Source organism: Gamsiella multidivaricata (genome assembly GCF_025024155.1).
Source record: "Gamsiella multidivaricata strain RSA 2152 chromosome Unknown BC939scaffold_45, whole genome shotgun sequence".
NCBI lineage: Eukaryota > Fungi > Mortierellomycota > Mortierellomycetes > Mortierellales > Mortierellaceae > Gamsiella > Gamsiella multidivaricata.
In genome coordinates this window covers 11,288-24,509 of record NW_026251753.1, presented here as the reverse complement: position 1 = coordinate 24,509, position 13,222 = coordinate 11,288, and the positions used below count along the sequence as shown (strand labels likewise).

At 47.5% G+C, this 13,222-nt stretch overlaps 5 protein-coding genes across 5 annotated transcripts; 2 read left to right on the top strand and 3 right to left on the bottom strand.

Moving 5' to 3' along the window:
* Positions 1–3,927: 3,927 nt before the first annotated feature.
* Positions 3,928–5,455, bottom strand: BC939DRAFT_455705 (HCNGP-like protein-domain-containing protein). Its single transcript, XM_051556223.1, has 6 exons — positions 5,300–5,455; positions 5,136–5,188; positions 5,032–5,044; positions 4,442–4,926; positions 4,111–4,286; positions 3,928–4,029 (listed from the first exon to the last, which is right to left on the bottom strand). Exons 1-6 carry the CDS (start codon positions 5,391–5,393, stop codon positions 3,975–3,977), a joined length of 876 nt encoding a protein of 291 aa, XP_051410752.1. The 5' UTR covers positions 5,394–5,455; the 3' UTR covers positions 3,928–3,974.
* A 162-nt stretch (positions 5,456–5,617) lies between these two features.
* BC939DRAFT_398682 (peptidase C13 family-domain-containing protein) lies at positions 5,618–7,353 on the top strand (the record flags this gene model as incomplete). Its single annotated transcript, XM_051552437.1, has 6 exons — positions 5,618–5,770; positions 5,901–6,162; positions 6,275–6,567; positions 6,688–6,798; positions 6,891–6,968; positions 7,060–7,353. The coding sequence occupies 6 exons, from the start codon at positions 5,618–5,620 to the stop codon at positions 7,351–7,353; spliced, it is 1,191 nt and encodes a 396-aa protein (XP_051410751.1).
* Positions 7,354–7,408: 55 nt separating this feature from the next.
* BC939DRAFT_494063 (ribosome biogenesis regulatory protein-domain-containing protein) lies at positions 7,409–8,673 on the bottom strand. The gene is made up of 3 exons (XM_051559589.1): positions 8,452–8,673; positions 7,620–8,343; positions 7,409–7,508 (listed from the first exon to the last, which is right to left on the bottom strand). Exons 1-3 carry the CDS (start codon positions 8,589–8,591, stop codon positions 7,482–7,484), a joined length of 891 nt encoding a protein of 296 aa, XP_051410750.1. The 5' UTR covers positions 8,592–8,673; the 3' UTR covers positions 7,409–7,481.
* Positions 8,674–8,842: 169 nt separating this feature from the next.
* Positions 8,843–10,823, top strand: BC939DRAFT_455698 (uncharacterized protein). The gene is made up of 5 exons (XM_051556222.1): positions 8,843–9,005; positions 9,322–9,466; positions 9,579–9,749; positions 9,870–10,330; positions 10,453–10,823. Exons 1-5 carry the CDS (start codon positions 8,925–8,927, stop codon positions 10,657–10,659), a joined length of 1,065 nt encoding a protein of 354 aa, XP_051410749.1. The 5' UTR covers positions 8,843–8,924; the 3' UTR covers positions 10,660–10,823.
* Positions 10,824–13,017, bottom strand: BC939DRAFT_455696 (uncharacterized protein). The gene is made up of 7 exons (XM_051556221.1): positions 12,949–13,017; positions 12,795–12,844; positions 12,442–12,622; positions 12,101–12,267; positions 11,859–11,997; positions 11,115–11,724; positions 10,824–11,021 (listed from the first exon to the last, which is right to left on the bottom strand). Exons 1-7 carry the CDS (start codon positions 12,981–12,983, stop codon positions 10,941–10,943), a joined length of 1,263 nt encoding a protein of 420 aa, XP_051410748.1. The 5' UTR covers positions 12,984–13,017; the 3' UTR covers positions 10,824–10,940.
* Between the last annotated feature and the right edge of the window lie 205 nt (positions 13,018–13,222).

Below are 13,222 nucleotides of genomic sequence, written 5' to 3'. Positions count from 1 at the left end.
CAGACCAGGATCTGCGATACGGCATGCTTGTACTAGTGGCACCACCTGCAGCAGAAAAATGAATACAAAGGTAAGGTGTTAAGAGGGAAAGATTGCGGATCAGGGCCAAATGAGGGGAAAAATATTAAGGGCAAAGAAGTGAGGCACATCCTTACCTGCGAGAGCTAAGGGAGCTGATGGAGTGGAGCTATGTTGCTGTTGGTGATATTGATAAGGATAACTGCCATGCATCCCTGTAGGATCAGTCTGGGCATGTATAAGTGGCAGCCGCTGACTAGTATGATTATAGTATTGTTGATACTGCTGCTGATACAAGTGTTGTTGTTCTTGAGAGATGTGCTGCATATAATCAGTCGAGGAGCCCGACAGATCAGCACCCTCTTCCGGAGCTGGCGAATCCGTCAATGCAGCAACATCGAACGAAGATGTGCTTTGGAGCTGGTGTGGTGCCATTGACCATGGACGTGGTACCATGCCGTGGTGATACGCTTCTACAGGAGATGCGGGTGTGTCAACGAGCACGGCCCAGTCCTCAGACTTTTGAGGTACGGGACTCGTAAAGTCTCCGTTGGCAAAGATCTGAAGAGGCGTCACTGTCATCCTTGAACCGGAATCTGGGTTGTCTTGTAGCTGGTAGCTCTTGTGGGAGCGCGAAGATACTGAAGATACCGAAGATACAGAAGAGGATCCGCGAGATGGGGTAGAAACACAGTCGCTAAGCGAGGCTCTCGATGGCGAGCAATCTCCCTCATCATTTTCTATACTCGCTGTATATGTGTATGTGTATGTGCATGAGACTAAAGGAGATGGGTGGGTGCGATCTACTTCGGAAGTGGTATTCTTTGTTTCGAGTGTTGAAGATTTAAGTTCTAGAGATGGCACAGCACTTGGATCAAGGCTTGTGCTGTCGTCCAATGTTGGCTGAAGAGGGGGAGAAGGGTAGACCATAGTTTGTGGGATATGGATATTATGCTGAGAATGAAGGAAGGTCTTTTGCTGGGAGGGTATGAGAGAAAGAGGCAGGCCTTTTGAAGTCGTTGGTCGCGCTGCCAAGGCTGTGTTCGAGGGCGAGGGCGCTGCTGACAACATCGATGTTTTCACCGCAGCATGGGTCGATTGTTTATCTCGGCTGAAGGCTGAGGTGGTACAGACAGTCGACAAATCGGTCAACGTGGAACTGATATTTGTGTTATTTTCAGGCTCATTCTTGAGCTTCAATAGCGTGCTGGAAGGGTCGGAGACGGTGTCTGGATCCGAAAGGAGCAGTCCCAGCTCAGCGGAGAATGACCCACACTTATCAATATAGAGGTGAAGCTTATGAGCGGGCGTAGGGAGCGAAGAAGAGGCGGAGATCGCGGGCTGTGGTCGACGGCTTTTTGCTTGATTACCCCTGAGACTGGCGTACGTCTTCGGTGATGCTTCGGCGCTGGAACGGCGGCCTTGCCGCGACGAAGACAGCGCGGAGGAGATTTGTATGTCATTGAGGGCACGATAGGCGGGCCGTTCAGGCAGCAATGGCAGCGCCTTTAGGGAAGGAGGCTTGATAAGTTCTAGTGTTGACACGGTCATGTTTGTTATCGACATCGCATGGATTAGTTTGGGTTCTGCTGGTGATCGGTAGAAATGACGAGGACGAAGAGGCACTGCGGAGACTACGGTACATGCAGAAGGCAGCACCAGCATCGAATATGTATTGAAGCGAGTAGTTTACCTTGGCTCTGGCTATTGCGGACAGCTGTCGCGCAAGTGGAAGCATGAGAAGCAGGAGTGAACCTGCGCTCGGGTTGAGAGCGGGCCATTGTCGTTGCAGCGGTGGAAGTCATGGCGCGAAGAACGCGATCTGATAGGACGGCAAAAAGGGTTCAAGGAGAAAGGACGACGATGAAAGGTGCGTGTGAAATGAGATGGAGTATAATAGTGATTGTATTAAATAGACTATGCGTGCAATTGAGGGCGTTATTTTCACACGAGGAGACGCGTAAAAATATAGACAAAATAAAATATATACAAAGCACTGCAGCAAACAATGAACAATGGAGGGAGGGTTTGAATGCCAATGCAGAATGTGAAAAGAAAATGAAAACAAGAAAAAGAGGGCACCGGCCCTCGAGGCACCTCGGCTTCTTTATATATTTGTCCAGCTGCTTTTTAAAAGCTCCCTTGGATATATAGCGCTGTCATCGAGTGCCTGAAAAGTCTTGTTTGTTGTTGTTATTGCATTTCGGTCTTTTCAGAGCGGTGCTCCCTTGGTCAGTATAGTGCTCTCAAATGAGCGTATCCCTTTCTCCTGCCGCGTGTACAGGCACACTCCCAGTAAGCATTACATTATCTCCCTTCCTTCCTCCGCCACCAGATTGCTGCTCAATTGAGTTGGATCGAGGCTGCAACCTTTGTTGTCGTACCTGGCTGCACTATATTTACCTCGCTGGCTTTACATGTCCTTGTTTTTACCACCTCAAAAATAGATTTTACTGTAATCTAATATACTTTACGTGCCCCTATTGTGGTTCAACTGAGTGAGATGGCCATGCACTACGATTTAGTGTACTCGGGGCTCATGATGTGATGATATGATATCGGACAATAGATAGTTTACGAAGGATCATGGATAGTTGATCCTGACCCTGACCTTGACTGCGAAAGTACCGAACGAGACACATCTCTGATTCAGGCACGACCATGCCGCTCCTGTGAACTCCAATAAATTCATTCGTTTGTCCGAGTGATGCCACACTAATCGGTGTCGCAATGCGAACCGACTCTCCCACCACCACTGTTTATCCGATCCTTTGGTCTTTTTGAAGACAATGGGTTCCTTTATGCTTGTCACCACCAATGAGTAAAGCAAGACAGGGGAAGGAAGGAGCACAAGAATGCCTGGAACCATGTCAGAGAACGGTCGGAAAAACGAGAGGAGCAACGGTTGGAGCCACCCTATAAGTTATCCATGCAAGATGCTGTAATGCCAAAGCAGAGAAGAGCAGTTTGCGCTATGCGTTGTAATGCTGAGTCTTCCAGGAAAATACGCGAGATGGAAAGCTAGAGATTGAGAGGAAAGAGCAAAGGTAGAGCGGGTATGGGGAGCCCCCAGATAGAATAGAGTAGTGGATAAACCAGAACACCATCTCCACACTGCCGCAGATAAGACCGGTGGTCTATAAAGGCCCAGGTCTACATTCATGACAAATATGGATGGTAACCTGCACTTTTGCATGTGTCTCTACTGGCATCTTTATTAGCACTTGTTGGTGCTGCTGCTGTTGTCGTTGGTGGTGTCAATGACGATTTCGTTTGTTAGCTGAGTCGTCTGTCGCCTGCGAGATGTCCCATTTACTCTTCCTTGCCCGCTGCAGTCCAGACGAGACCCCTGTTGAGGAGGCTGCAGTCACAGAGGCAGTTGTCACCCCAGTCGCTGATGCCGAGGTCTGCAGTCTCGTCGCAACAACTGCTGATCCAAATCCAATTCCACCCCCTATATTTGGTCCGCCTCCCTGGGTACCCGATCCTGACACGAACTGGAGCTGGGATCTAGGCAACGTCTGTTGCTGAGCAAGTTTTTCCGTGGTCTGCTTCTGTGTTTCGGCTATAAAATCGATATGAATGTTAGTGGTAATGAAAACGGCGTAGCTGGACCAGGAGGAACAACGCTGTGTCTGCTTCGCCTCTCATGCTTGTTCCTGAGAATTCTTTTGTTATTCAGGACAAGAACTGTTGACTCTTCCGTGTGCACTCTCTATGATACCACACACTGCCTCCCGAGCCCACTGGCCGGTTCGCCTTTAATGCATTCCTCTGCTCGAGAACACATTTTTCATTTTGAGAGCCATGACGCACCCTTGCATATGCATGTCGATTGTTTATTTCCCGCTGCACAGGGAAAGGGTCAACATTTTCACACAGCCCTGGCATGCGATACAAGCCGGAACACAAACGCGCTAAAATTCTTCATCTTGTCATCCAGAGAAAATTAGAGTTCACGGAACCCTCCTCCTCTTCGCATGGGCCGGTACTCTCGTATTCCGCTCCCAGGTACGTCAAAATGACAAGAACAACAAACACAACAAAGGAAAATACTTACCGATCCCTACGGCATATGACTCTGGCCCATAGCCCTCAAAGTCAAAGAATTCGATTCTTTCAAAGTTGGACCCAATCTCATTCAGAGCCACAAATTCGACCAAAGAAGCATAGATATGGGGATTGCGGAAGTTCTTGTTCTTCATTAAGGATTGATTGAAGTGGATCCCGCGCGTCATCTTGACATGCTGGAATTGCTCCATCTTTGCCTAAAGATCGGCATAGAATCAAGCACGGACAGTGGTGCATAAGTAGTTCTGCAGCTAGTGCCATTCCCATCCTCCTGCGTTTTTCTTCATTGCAGAGTAAAGATAAAGAAAGTTCTCCATGTCATTACACCGTAACTGATTAATTATTAACATACTTGCACATCTGGATTGACCTCGCCTTCAGGATTAGGCGGAATTCCAAAGTTCTCAACTCCCGGAATAGGCTTGGGTCTAAGAAGCGCCCTCATCAGTACGGCCCGACCTTGTTGATTTTGAGTGCCATCGGCGTCCTTCATATCAACTTGTACCTCTTCTGCAATGGGTACCCTCTCTGTTTGAGCGACCTGCGGACTCCTGCCACCAGTGGGTGTGTTCAGCACCTCTGCGGCAGCACTGTGGTCAGCAGGCAATGGCGTCCCTGATAGAGATCGTGTGAATGATTGAGAGTTGAACGGTACTGATCCCTCCGCTGCAGGTGATTGTTGTACATGCGAGGCTTCAATGGATGAGGATGAAGACGCTACCAATCCTTGCTTCATCAAGTTCGTAAATGCAATCTTGTTGAGTGAATCGGCTCCAGAAAGCCGCGCGTTTATAGTTGGTCGGACTGATATCGTATCCTGAGGTGCAGGCCTGTCCACTATTAGAGTAGAACAGGAATGAGTGATCCGCTACAATGATATCTCCTTGATTTACTTTTCTTAGAAAGTAGAATACGACTCTGCACGATTCAGCTAATCCATACCGGGTTCCTGATCCTGATAAGACAGAAGCAGTTGATCACAGTTAGCACAAACGCTTCTTTCAACAGGATTATCCATGCATCCATGCAATGCGCAATGGTTGTACCTTGTCTATATTCGTTTCTGTCCCTTGCGTTTTTTGGTAATCATCGCTGGATCCTAAAGCATGCACATTTGACACAGATACATCGCGGTTAGCCATCGACACTTGTACTGGCTCCTCTATAAGTCGATTGTGTTCATCCCAACGAAGCCGACTCGATGCCTTGCCTGACTGCTTTGGTGCTGTACTCATGATCGTGTCCTCATCCGAACTATCTGAATCCGAATCCCCATAGGCGACTAGTCCAATGCCTCTGTTCATGCTGATGTTCTGTGTTATGCGTGTCCAGGGTTGGCGCGAAACGGGTGTGTGTGATTTTTGCTTGGTCGCAGAGGATGCCTTTTGGGACCTGAAAATGAAAGCCACTGACTATGGGGTTGCTGTACAGCGCAGCTGATTGGGCACACCGCGGTGCAAGTGAGCATGCATCTCACGACTGTCCTTTACATCTTCCTTTCACAACTTGTCATTGTCATCATCAGCCAATGAAAATCACCACAATACTCAGGTCCCTCCTGGTGGGCCTCTGCATCGCATCGACGCTCGCAATATCGGTCACAAACAACCAGAATGATGTCGAGGGCTTCTTCAACAAGAACAAGAGCAAAAGTGGGCATACCAATAACTGGGCAGTTCTGGTATGATTACCATACAATGTTGATAACAGGGCCTTACCAGCTAGACATATAGACTATCGCCAAGGAGACGCGTATGTGGATACTGATGCTGGGAATATCCGAATGGGTTAATGCCTTCTGCCGCACTTAGGTCTGCACATCTCGATTCTGGTTCAACTATCGCCACATTGCCAATACACTATCGATGTACAGGACCGTCAAAAGACTTGGTATTCCAGACTCCAATATCATTATGATGCTCGCAGATGATGTCGCTTGCAACTCTAGAAATATTTTCCCCGCCACGGTCTACAATAACCGTGGCAGATACTTGGATCTTTATGGCGAGAACGTTGAGGTCGATTACAGAGGATACGAAGTCACCGTAGAGAATTTTATCCGCCTATTGACCGGTAAGGTTGACATCTATGAGCTGCCAACAGCGACGCTTAATGGCTCTATGGCCTACTAGGATCTCATTGACACTTTGGACTGACCAGACAATGTGTTTCCATTGTGTAATAGGGCGTGTGGCCAAGGAGACGCCTCGATCTAAGCGTCTCTTGACAGATGACCAGTCTAACATTCTAGTCTATATGACAGGCCACGGTGGCGAGGAATTTCTAAAGTTCCAGGATGCGGAGGAAATCAGCGCATACGATCTCGGTGACGCTTTCCAACAAATGTACGAAAAGAAGCGTTACAACGAGATCCTTTTTATGATTGACACCTGCCAAGCCAACACCATGTATACCAAAATCCATTCGCCCAACATCCTCGCCACAGGAAGCAGCAAGCTCAAGGAGAGTTCTTATTCGGTATGCCTACGATACTGCTTTCCTGCAAGACTATGCATTCTTGTAGATTTGAGCTGATGCATTCTTGTAGATTTGAGCTGATGCATTCTTATTATTAATCACGACGGACTGAATATCTAGCACCACGATGATCCCGACATTGGCGTCGCTGTCATCGACAGATTCACCTACTATGTTCTGGAAGTACTCGAAAAAGTTGACATGCAATCCAAGGCGACACTCAAAGATCTCGTAAGCAATTGATCATGATACTGGCTAACACATGCTGCACACAATGACAGCAAAGCATTTATCAAACCTACTGTTTCTCTGTACATCAATAGTTCGATACATACAATTTCGATTTGCTGCATTCAACACCTGGAGTGCGCGACGATCTTTTCAACCGGCCTCTAGATCAGGTATGGCTGTTTGAGTGCGAATGATACGGATTGAAATGCACGTCTCTGGCCTCGTAATAACGTCTTCTCGGTGTTTTCTTCCATAATATAGGTGCTTCTCACAGACTTCTTTGGCAATGTCCAGAATGTTGAGTTGACAGAATCAAAGGAAAAAAGTTCATTTGTGGCAGAAAGCGACGGTGTCCTGGAGGAGAGCGAGGCAACAATACTGGAGCCGACAGTGGACAATGTTTCTCGACCAGTGCAGGAGTTTCGTCGGCAGGAGCAGGACCATTCATTCGAGATTGGTGATTCAAATCAGTCGCAGACTTTCCGTTATATTGCATTTGTTATGCTCTCGTTGATCTTGGGCGGTGCACTCGTAGCTGGCTCTTCAATGATCTAGAACCATGGCTTAAATGACCGGTTATTGACCTCGTCGATTAAAGATGCCCTAAACCATTTGTTGTGTCAATGCAAAAATGATATATTTTATTATATGATGAACGTGCAAATAATGTTGTCTTCCAGCATCTATTGGCGTTTCGACGCCTTGATAGCCTGTTCAAAGTGCGAAATAGATGAATAGGTATTAATAACGATATTCCATCGGTAGAGCGACATTGGTTCACTGTAAAAATATCCAAATGAGGCAAGGGTATCTCCACTTACTTTGCGAACGTTCACAAGGTCCTCTCCGTTCTTTCCAACAACCCTGTCCAGAATGTTCATGTTGCCGGCCTTTTCTTTTGACAGATCGGTGACTGTAGGCGCGAACTGACGCTTGATACCTCTGGGCTTCAGATCCCCCTTGATGGCCTCGTCGAACTTTCCAGCACTGGCGGTCGAGTTTTTGCTGATCAAGATCTGGTTCTCGATCTCCTTCCTCTTCAAAGTACGAGCATTGTCCATATTGGGCCGATCGCCCTTGTTGACAGCCTTCTGATCCATCTTGGTCGCCACTGCAGCCTCCTCCGTATTGCGCTGACGACGCTTCTCGTTTCTCTCGATACGATCCTTCTTTGCCTCTCGCCTGGCCTCGTACTGATCCTCCATGGGATTGGCGCTTGTAGGGACCTCAATAATCCAGTCCTTTGTTCCATCGTCGTTGGCGCCCTTGTAACCCCAACGGGGCTTATATTCTCCTGAAGCGTCGTCATAGACCATTCTCTCCTTCTTGCGGTTGACAATGCCCTTGGCCTTGGCAAACTTCTCCCAGCGGGTCTCGGGCTTGGGCTTGGGCAATGGCTTCTCACGAGGAAGCAGCGTTGTAGGGGTAGGGAGCATAGCCATCACACCATTGTCGTCGGATATCGTCTGCAGCTGGAAGATCTCGTTGAAAAGAAGCTGGGCATTGTCTCTTGAAAGCGCCTGCAGGTATTCGTCCTTGTTTTTCCTGAGGGTCCAAAGGATGATAAATACTATTTGTCAGTGTCAAGTCGATGCAGGGATATGCTGCTTGGTAACAATAAGATAGAAGGACGGTTGTAAAACGGCATCATACTTGAGTTCGGCCTCGTCTATGGGGTTCTGGTCGTATGCAGCAAGGAGACCGAGATCATACTCAACAGGAATGACCTTTCCCTCTACCGACACCGACTTAAACTTTTGCTTGTGGGCTTCGAGAACTCCTGAGACATCCATTGTACAAGTATATTTGGTGAGATGGAAGGTGGGGAGGGAGATGGAGATGGAAAAGACAATGTGTGTGCTCTAACACTTTGAGTGCCTGCCTTTTTTTTTTTTAAGCAACACAAGACAGCACAAAATAAACATTTAGTGACTGCTATACGATGCACATGCGATCCGCTGTCATCTGCGGCGTGGCGTGTGTTATTTTTTTTAGCAGTAGGGCCGTGCAAAAAAAAAAAAGGAGTGACAGCAAGCAGGCTGACAGCGAGCGCATAACTCAAAAGGAAAGAATATATTTGTGATCCACCTCCTCCTTCCATCACTCACTCCTCATCAACGTCCATCATGCCCGCCAATAAGGAGTTGTCTGCTGCCCTGGATATCGAGGGCACCGTCCCCATCCACAGCGTCCAACTTGATGCCATGGTAACCTCCCCGTGTCCACTCGAATCTCTTCAGCACAGCTCATCACTCTTTCAATCTCGACGCTACCGCAGAACGCTAAAGTGCATGATACGCTAGCCGTAGCTGGAGTCAGGCAACAACAAAACGAAACGAATGGAGCTGCTCGCCTAAATTCGACTCAGTGGGCTCGAAAGACATCAGGAGCAGCGATCTGAACTTAAGAACACGTCGTGTTGCAGCCACACTTCTCAGGACCACTTGATGGCAAATTATTAAGGCGCCATTCTCAATCTAATCAATACCGCCATCTCTCTGCTATGCATCCAATATACTCCAGGTCGTTCTCAAGATTGTCAAGCACTGCCGCGAGTCAACTCCCACCACGGTCACCGGCCAGCTGATGGGTTTGGACGTCAACGGCGTTCTTGAGGTCACCCACTCGTTCCCTATGCCCAAGAACCAAGATTCTGAGGACTTTGAGGGTAAGCAAACAAGAAGGACAGGACGTAATTGAGCATTAGGAATGGCGATATATGAAAGAGTAAGGCTAATGGAAGACATTGCTAACAATTCTTACGGCATTTTTTTTTTTAGGATCCCAATACCAGCTGCAGATGATGCGCTGCTTGCGCGAGGTCAATGTTGACGACAACTCAGTTGGTTGGTACCAGTCGGCCAACATGGGCAACTTTATGAATCAGTCCCTGATTGAGCATCAGTTCGAGTTCCAGCAGGCCTTGAGCAAGTCTGTTCTTATCATCCACGGTATGGGACATCAATGAGATTGGAAGCCAGGAAAGCTGCAATACGCCCTTACTCAGGACAAACTTCAATGGATATCCGCCGCCATCTCAGACTTGCGTCCTTCTTTTTCTTCATATATAGATATCGCTCGCTCCTCCATGGGCAACCTTAACCTCCGTGCTCTTCGCCTCACCCCTACGTTCATGAAGTTGTATAAGGAAAAGAAGTTCACAACCGAGGCCCTCGCCAAGGCCAAGTTGACGTTCTCTAACATTTTCGAGGAGCTCCCTATCACGATCCGTAACACCGCTTTGCTGAACGCACTTTTGTTTGAGCTCGAGACCTCGGATGATTCGGTCGAGATTTCGACATCACACTTGACGACCTATAAGAGCACCGTCAACAGCAGTCAGAACAAGCAATCAGTCCTCACGCCCAGCTTCGATATGCTGGAGTTGAGCTTGGATCCCTATGTTGCCAAGAACTTGGAGAATCTGATGGACACCATTGACGACCACCAGCAGGAGCAGGGCAACTATGCCTACTGGCAGCGCAGCGTGGATCGCGAGAACAAGAAAAAGGCGGCCTATCTTTTGAACAGAGTATGTCTTTCCCAGTTCTCACGTCATCGTCTCGCATCGTGGATGAAAAGCATTTGCTCAGGATCACGATGATGATTTTGTGCCAGGATGTTAATCGCGCTGTGCCTTTTTTTTTTTTTTAGAAAACCGAGAATGCTCGTCGTGCTCAGATTGGTCAGGCTCCTCTGCCCAACGAGGATGTCGATGCCATGTTCAAGCTGCCTGCCGAGCCCAGCCGTTTGGACCACCTTTTGATTTCTGGACAGATCGATAACTATTGCAAACAGATCAACGAATTTGCTGGACCAACATTAGGAAAACTGTTTGCCGTCGGCGAGTTGCAAAAGTAGAGGTGTATGAAAAACAGAGCACAGTCGTTGGTCATTGGTTTTCAAGGGAGTGTAGGAAGTTGGGTTCTTCATGTTGTGATAGTCGCTGTGGCAGGAGGCCATGAAGCAAGGAACGTTAGACGGACATTTACAACCAAATAAATACCGCTATGTATAAGCAGCATCGTACTGAATGTTGCTCTATGATGTTTATTTTCCTTCTGGTCTACAGGTCTGAAAAACAATATAGACGTTGTACAAAGGTGGTTTGAAATGTCTGTGTTGCCTGCTTTCGCATCGTCCTACTTAGCCGAAAGATTGATGTCCATGGACCTGGGGGTCATGTAGTAGTCCAAGACCTCATCCGTGACAGCCGCCTTGCGCTGTTCATGATAGAAAAGAGCACAAACGTTAGAATATGAAACGGAAGGAAAGCCATTCCAAGAAAACCCCCTAAAGACAGCATGTCAACTTACAGTCTGGAAATCGCCAACGAACTTCTGGAGCACCTCAATGCAACGCTTCTTGAGATCACCTGTCGAGAGCGTTCCTGCCCTGTAGTTCTTCTCGATCTCCTCAATTTCTGCATCGTCGTTCAGGAAGAAGGAAAGATACTGGAAGGGGATGTCTTCCTCAGGCTTGCCGCCATGTTCCTTGTGCAGCTCCATGGTCGCTCCACCGCCCGAGAATGCATGACGGTTAATCTTGTTCTTGATCTGGACTGCAGTGTCCGTCATAAAGATAGCAGAGCTATCGACCGAGGCACTCATCTTGGTGCCAGGTCCCTGGAGCGCAGGGAAGAACTTGGCATGGATCAATGCGGGCTTGGGATACTTCAACCTGTGCGCGACATCACGCGTCAAACGGAAGTAAGGGTCTTGATCGATGGCGCACGGGATCAAACAAGGAATGTCCGAGCGATCCCCAAAGATGGCAGGAAACGAGTTGGAGAAGGATGGTGCCGCCTGAATGGAGACAAAGTGTGATTTGCCTACATTGTCACTTTCGTTGAAGCCAAATGTCGACTTGGACTGGCTGTAGGTGATGCAGCGGGAGATGCGCACAACATTGTGATAGAATGGGCCACTAGTTGATTTTAGACAGGTGAGGTTCAAAGGATATTAGTTGCCCTGAATTTGATCACTTTCATCCAAGCAACTATCCCAGCAAGCATAAACAATCTGTCGGAAGTCCATGGTTTTCCTGAAAACGAGCCTTACCCGACATGAAGGAGGTTAGAAAAGATAAACGTCTTCTCGGGGTTAAAACCGCATGCAATGATATCCTTGGCGTTCTGTCTCGAGAACTTGATGCACTCTTCCAGTTTGAGGTTGGGTTTGAATAGGAACTTTTCGTCATCTATTGCATGTCAAATTGCACATATGTTAGTTCCTCCTGCTATCACGAGTCTTCAAAGCTAACAATCATTCCAGATCCTGAGGTCCGGAAAGGCTTTGCTTACCAGTCAGCTGGATAACCAATGGACAGTCAAAAACTTCCTGCAGGTACTGACAGAACAAGAAGGGGATCATGTGTCCCAGATGCATGCTGTCGGAAGAAGGTCCACGCCCAGTATAGAGATAGAATGGCTTCTTTTGCTCATATCGATCCAAGATCCTGCTCAGCTCTCTACGATAATACAAATCACAGATTACACAAGCAGCATTAGTAACCTTGTGCTTTTCTTTCAACGATGCACTTGTGATCCATGAGGAAAATAAGCAATCAAGCAATCAATCAATCGGAACACTTTAAAAGACGTGGTATCAAGTTGCGCCATCCTTATTAAAAGGATATCCATACCTGTGGGAGAAGAACACGCCACGTCTGAGAAGAACATGGGGCTTATGGCCCGTCAAGGTCTCCATGCGCTGCAAGAGAGCTTCATCTATCTTTCGGGTGCCGAACGACTCAATCAGGCGATCATAATCAATTCCCAGTTGCTTGCCATCGACAACGGCTCCCTGAACATTCCAAGGGTCAACTATTTTTTTTTTTTTTTCAAAAGTTCAATATGAAGCCTAGCATCAGACATCGTTGTGCAGTTCCAGCAATAACGGATCGTTCGCACCATACGTGTAGCAATTTCGAAAGGATATGTATGATATATAGCCTTCCGTTTCATGCTCCATAGCTTCTGCTCCCTTTGTCCTTACCAATTTGTTCAGCCTTTTGCTCGGAGGCAATTTTGGTATTTTCCAAAGGCCTATTTGCAGTGAGGACAAAGTAAGAAGCAGCGAATCTCAGTTCTCTATGGAAAATGTAAGATGTACTCCAGTTGAATCCGAGCCGAGAAGCGTATGCGCATACGCTACGATGTCCTGGACAGCTTGATCGCTCGACATGATGAATGGTGAAGAAAGTAAGAGTGCGGAGAACAATTTATGAAGTACCTGAAAGTCATTTTTTTTATACATATGTTGGTGTTCCAATCACGTGTGTATGTCTGATAGTAGAGAAGTATATTGTGTGTATGCAACATGACTCTTTTGGTCGTTCACTAGAATGTTTGCGACACGCGGCTTCCTGTCTTGAGACGACTGAGACGCCATTCGTTCGGCTTCTCGTAGCGGTTGAACAATGG

What these genes read in the sequence shown, in the direction of transcription:
- BC939DRAFT_455705 (XM_051556223.1), bottom strand. Translation starts at nt 5,393, where the DNA reads ATGAACAGAGGCATTGGACTAGTCGCCTATGGGGATTCGGATTCAGAT. An exon ending in AGGTCAATCCAGATGTGCAA is followed by an intron (nt 4,287 to 4,441) that starts GTATGTTAATAA and finishes GCCGATCTTTAG; the next exon opens with GCAAAGATGGAGCAATTCCA. An exon ending in GAATTCTTTGACTTTGAGGG is followed by an intron (nt 4,030 to 4,110) that starts CTATGGGCCAGA and finishes ATTTTGACGTAC; the next exon opens with CTGGGAGCGGAATACGAGAG.
- BC939DRAFT_494063 (XM_051559589.1), bottom strand. Translation starts at nt 8,591, where the DNA reads ATGGATGTCTCAGGAGTTCTCGAAGCCCACAAGCAAAAGTTTAAGTCG. An exon ending in ATAGACGAGGCCGAACTCAA is followed by an intron (nt 8,344 to 8,451) that starts GTATGATGCCGT and finishes TTGGACCCTCAG; the next exon opens with GAAAAACAAGGACGAATACC. An exon ending in ACCTTGTGAACGTTCGCAAA is followed by an intron (nt 7,509 to 7,619) that starts GTAAGTGGAGAT and finishes CACTTTGAACAG; the next exon opens with GCTATCAAGGCGTCGAAACG.
- BC939DRAFT_455698 (XM_051556222.1), top strand. Translation starts at nt 8,925, where the DNA reads ATGCCCGCCAATAAGGAGTTGTCTGCTGCCCTGGATATCGAGGGCACC. An exon ending in GCGTCCAACTTGATGCCATG is followed by an intron (nt 9,006 to 9,321) that starts GTAACCTCCCCG and finishes AATATACTCCAG; the next exon opens with GTCGTTCTCAAGATTGTCAA. An exon ending in GTCTGTTCTTATCATCCACG is followed by an intron (nt 9,750 to 9,869) that starts GTATGGGACATC and finishes CTTCATATATAG; the next exon opens with ATATCGCTCGCTCCTCCATG.
- BC939DRAFT_455696 (XM_051556221.1), bottom strand. Translation starts at nt 12,983, where the DNA reads ATGTCGAGCGATCAAGCTGTCCAGGACATCGTAGC. An exon ending in GGCGTGTTCTTCTCCCACAG is followed by an intron (nt 12,268 to 12,441) that starts GTATGGATATCC and finishes GTATTATCGTAG; the next exon opens with AGAGCTGAGCAGGATCTTGG. An exon ending in TCGTTGGCGATTTCCAGACT is followed by an intron (nt 11,022 to 11,114) that starts GTAAGTTGACAT and finishes TATCATGAACAG; the next exon opens with CGCAAGGCGGCTGTCACGGA.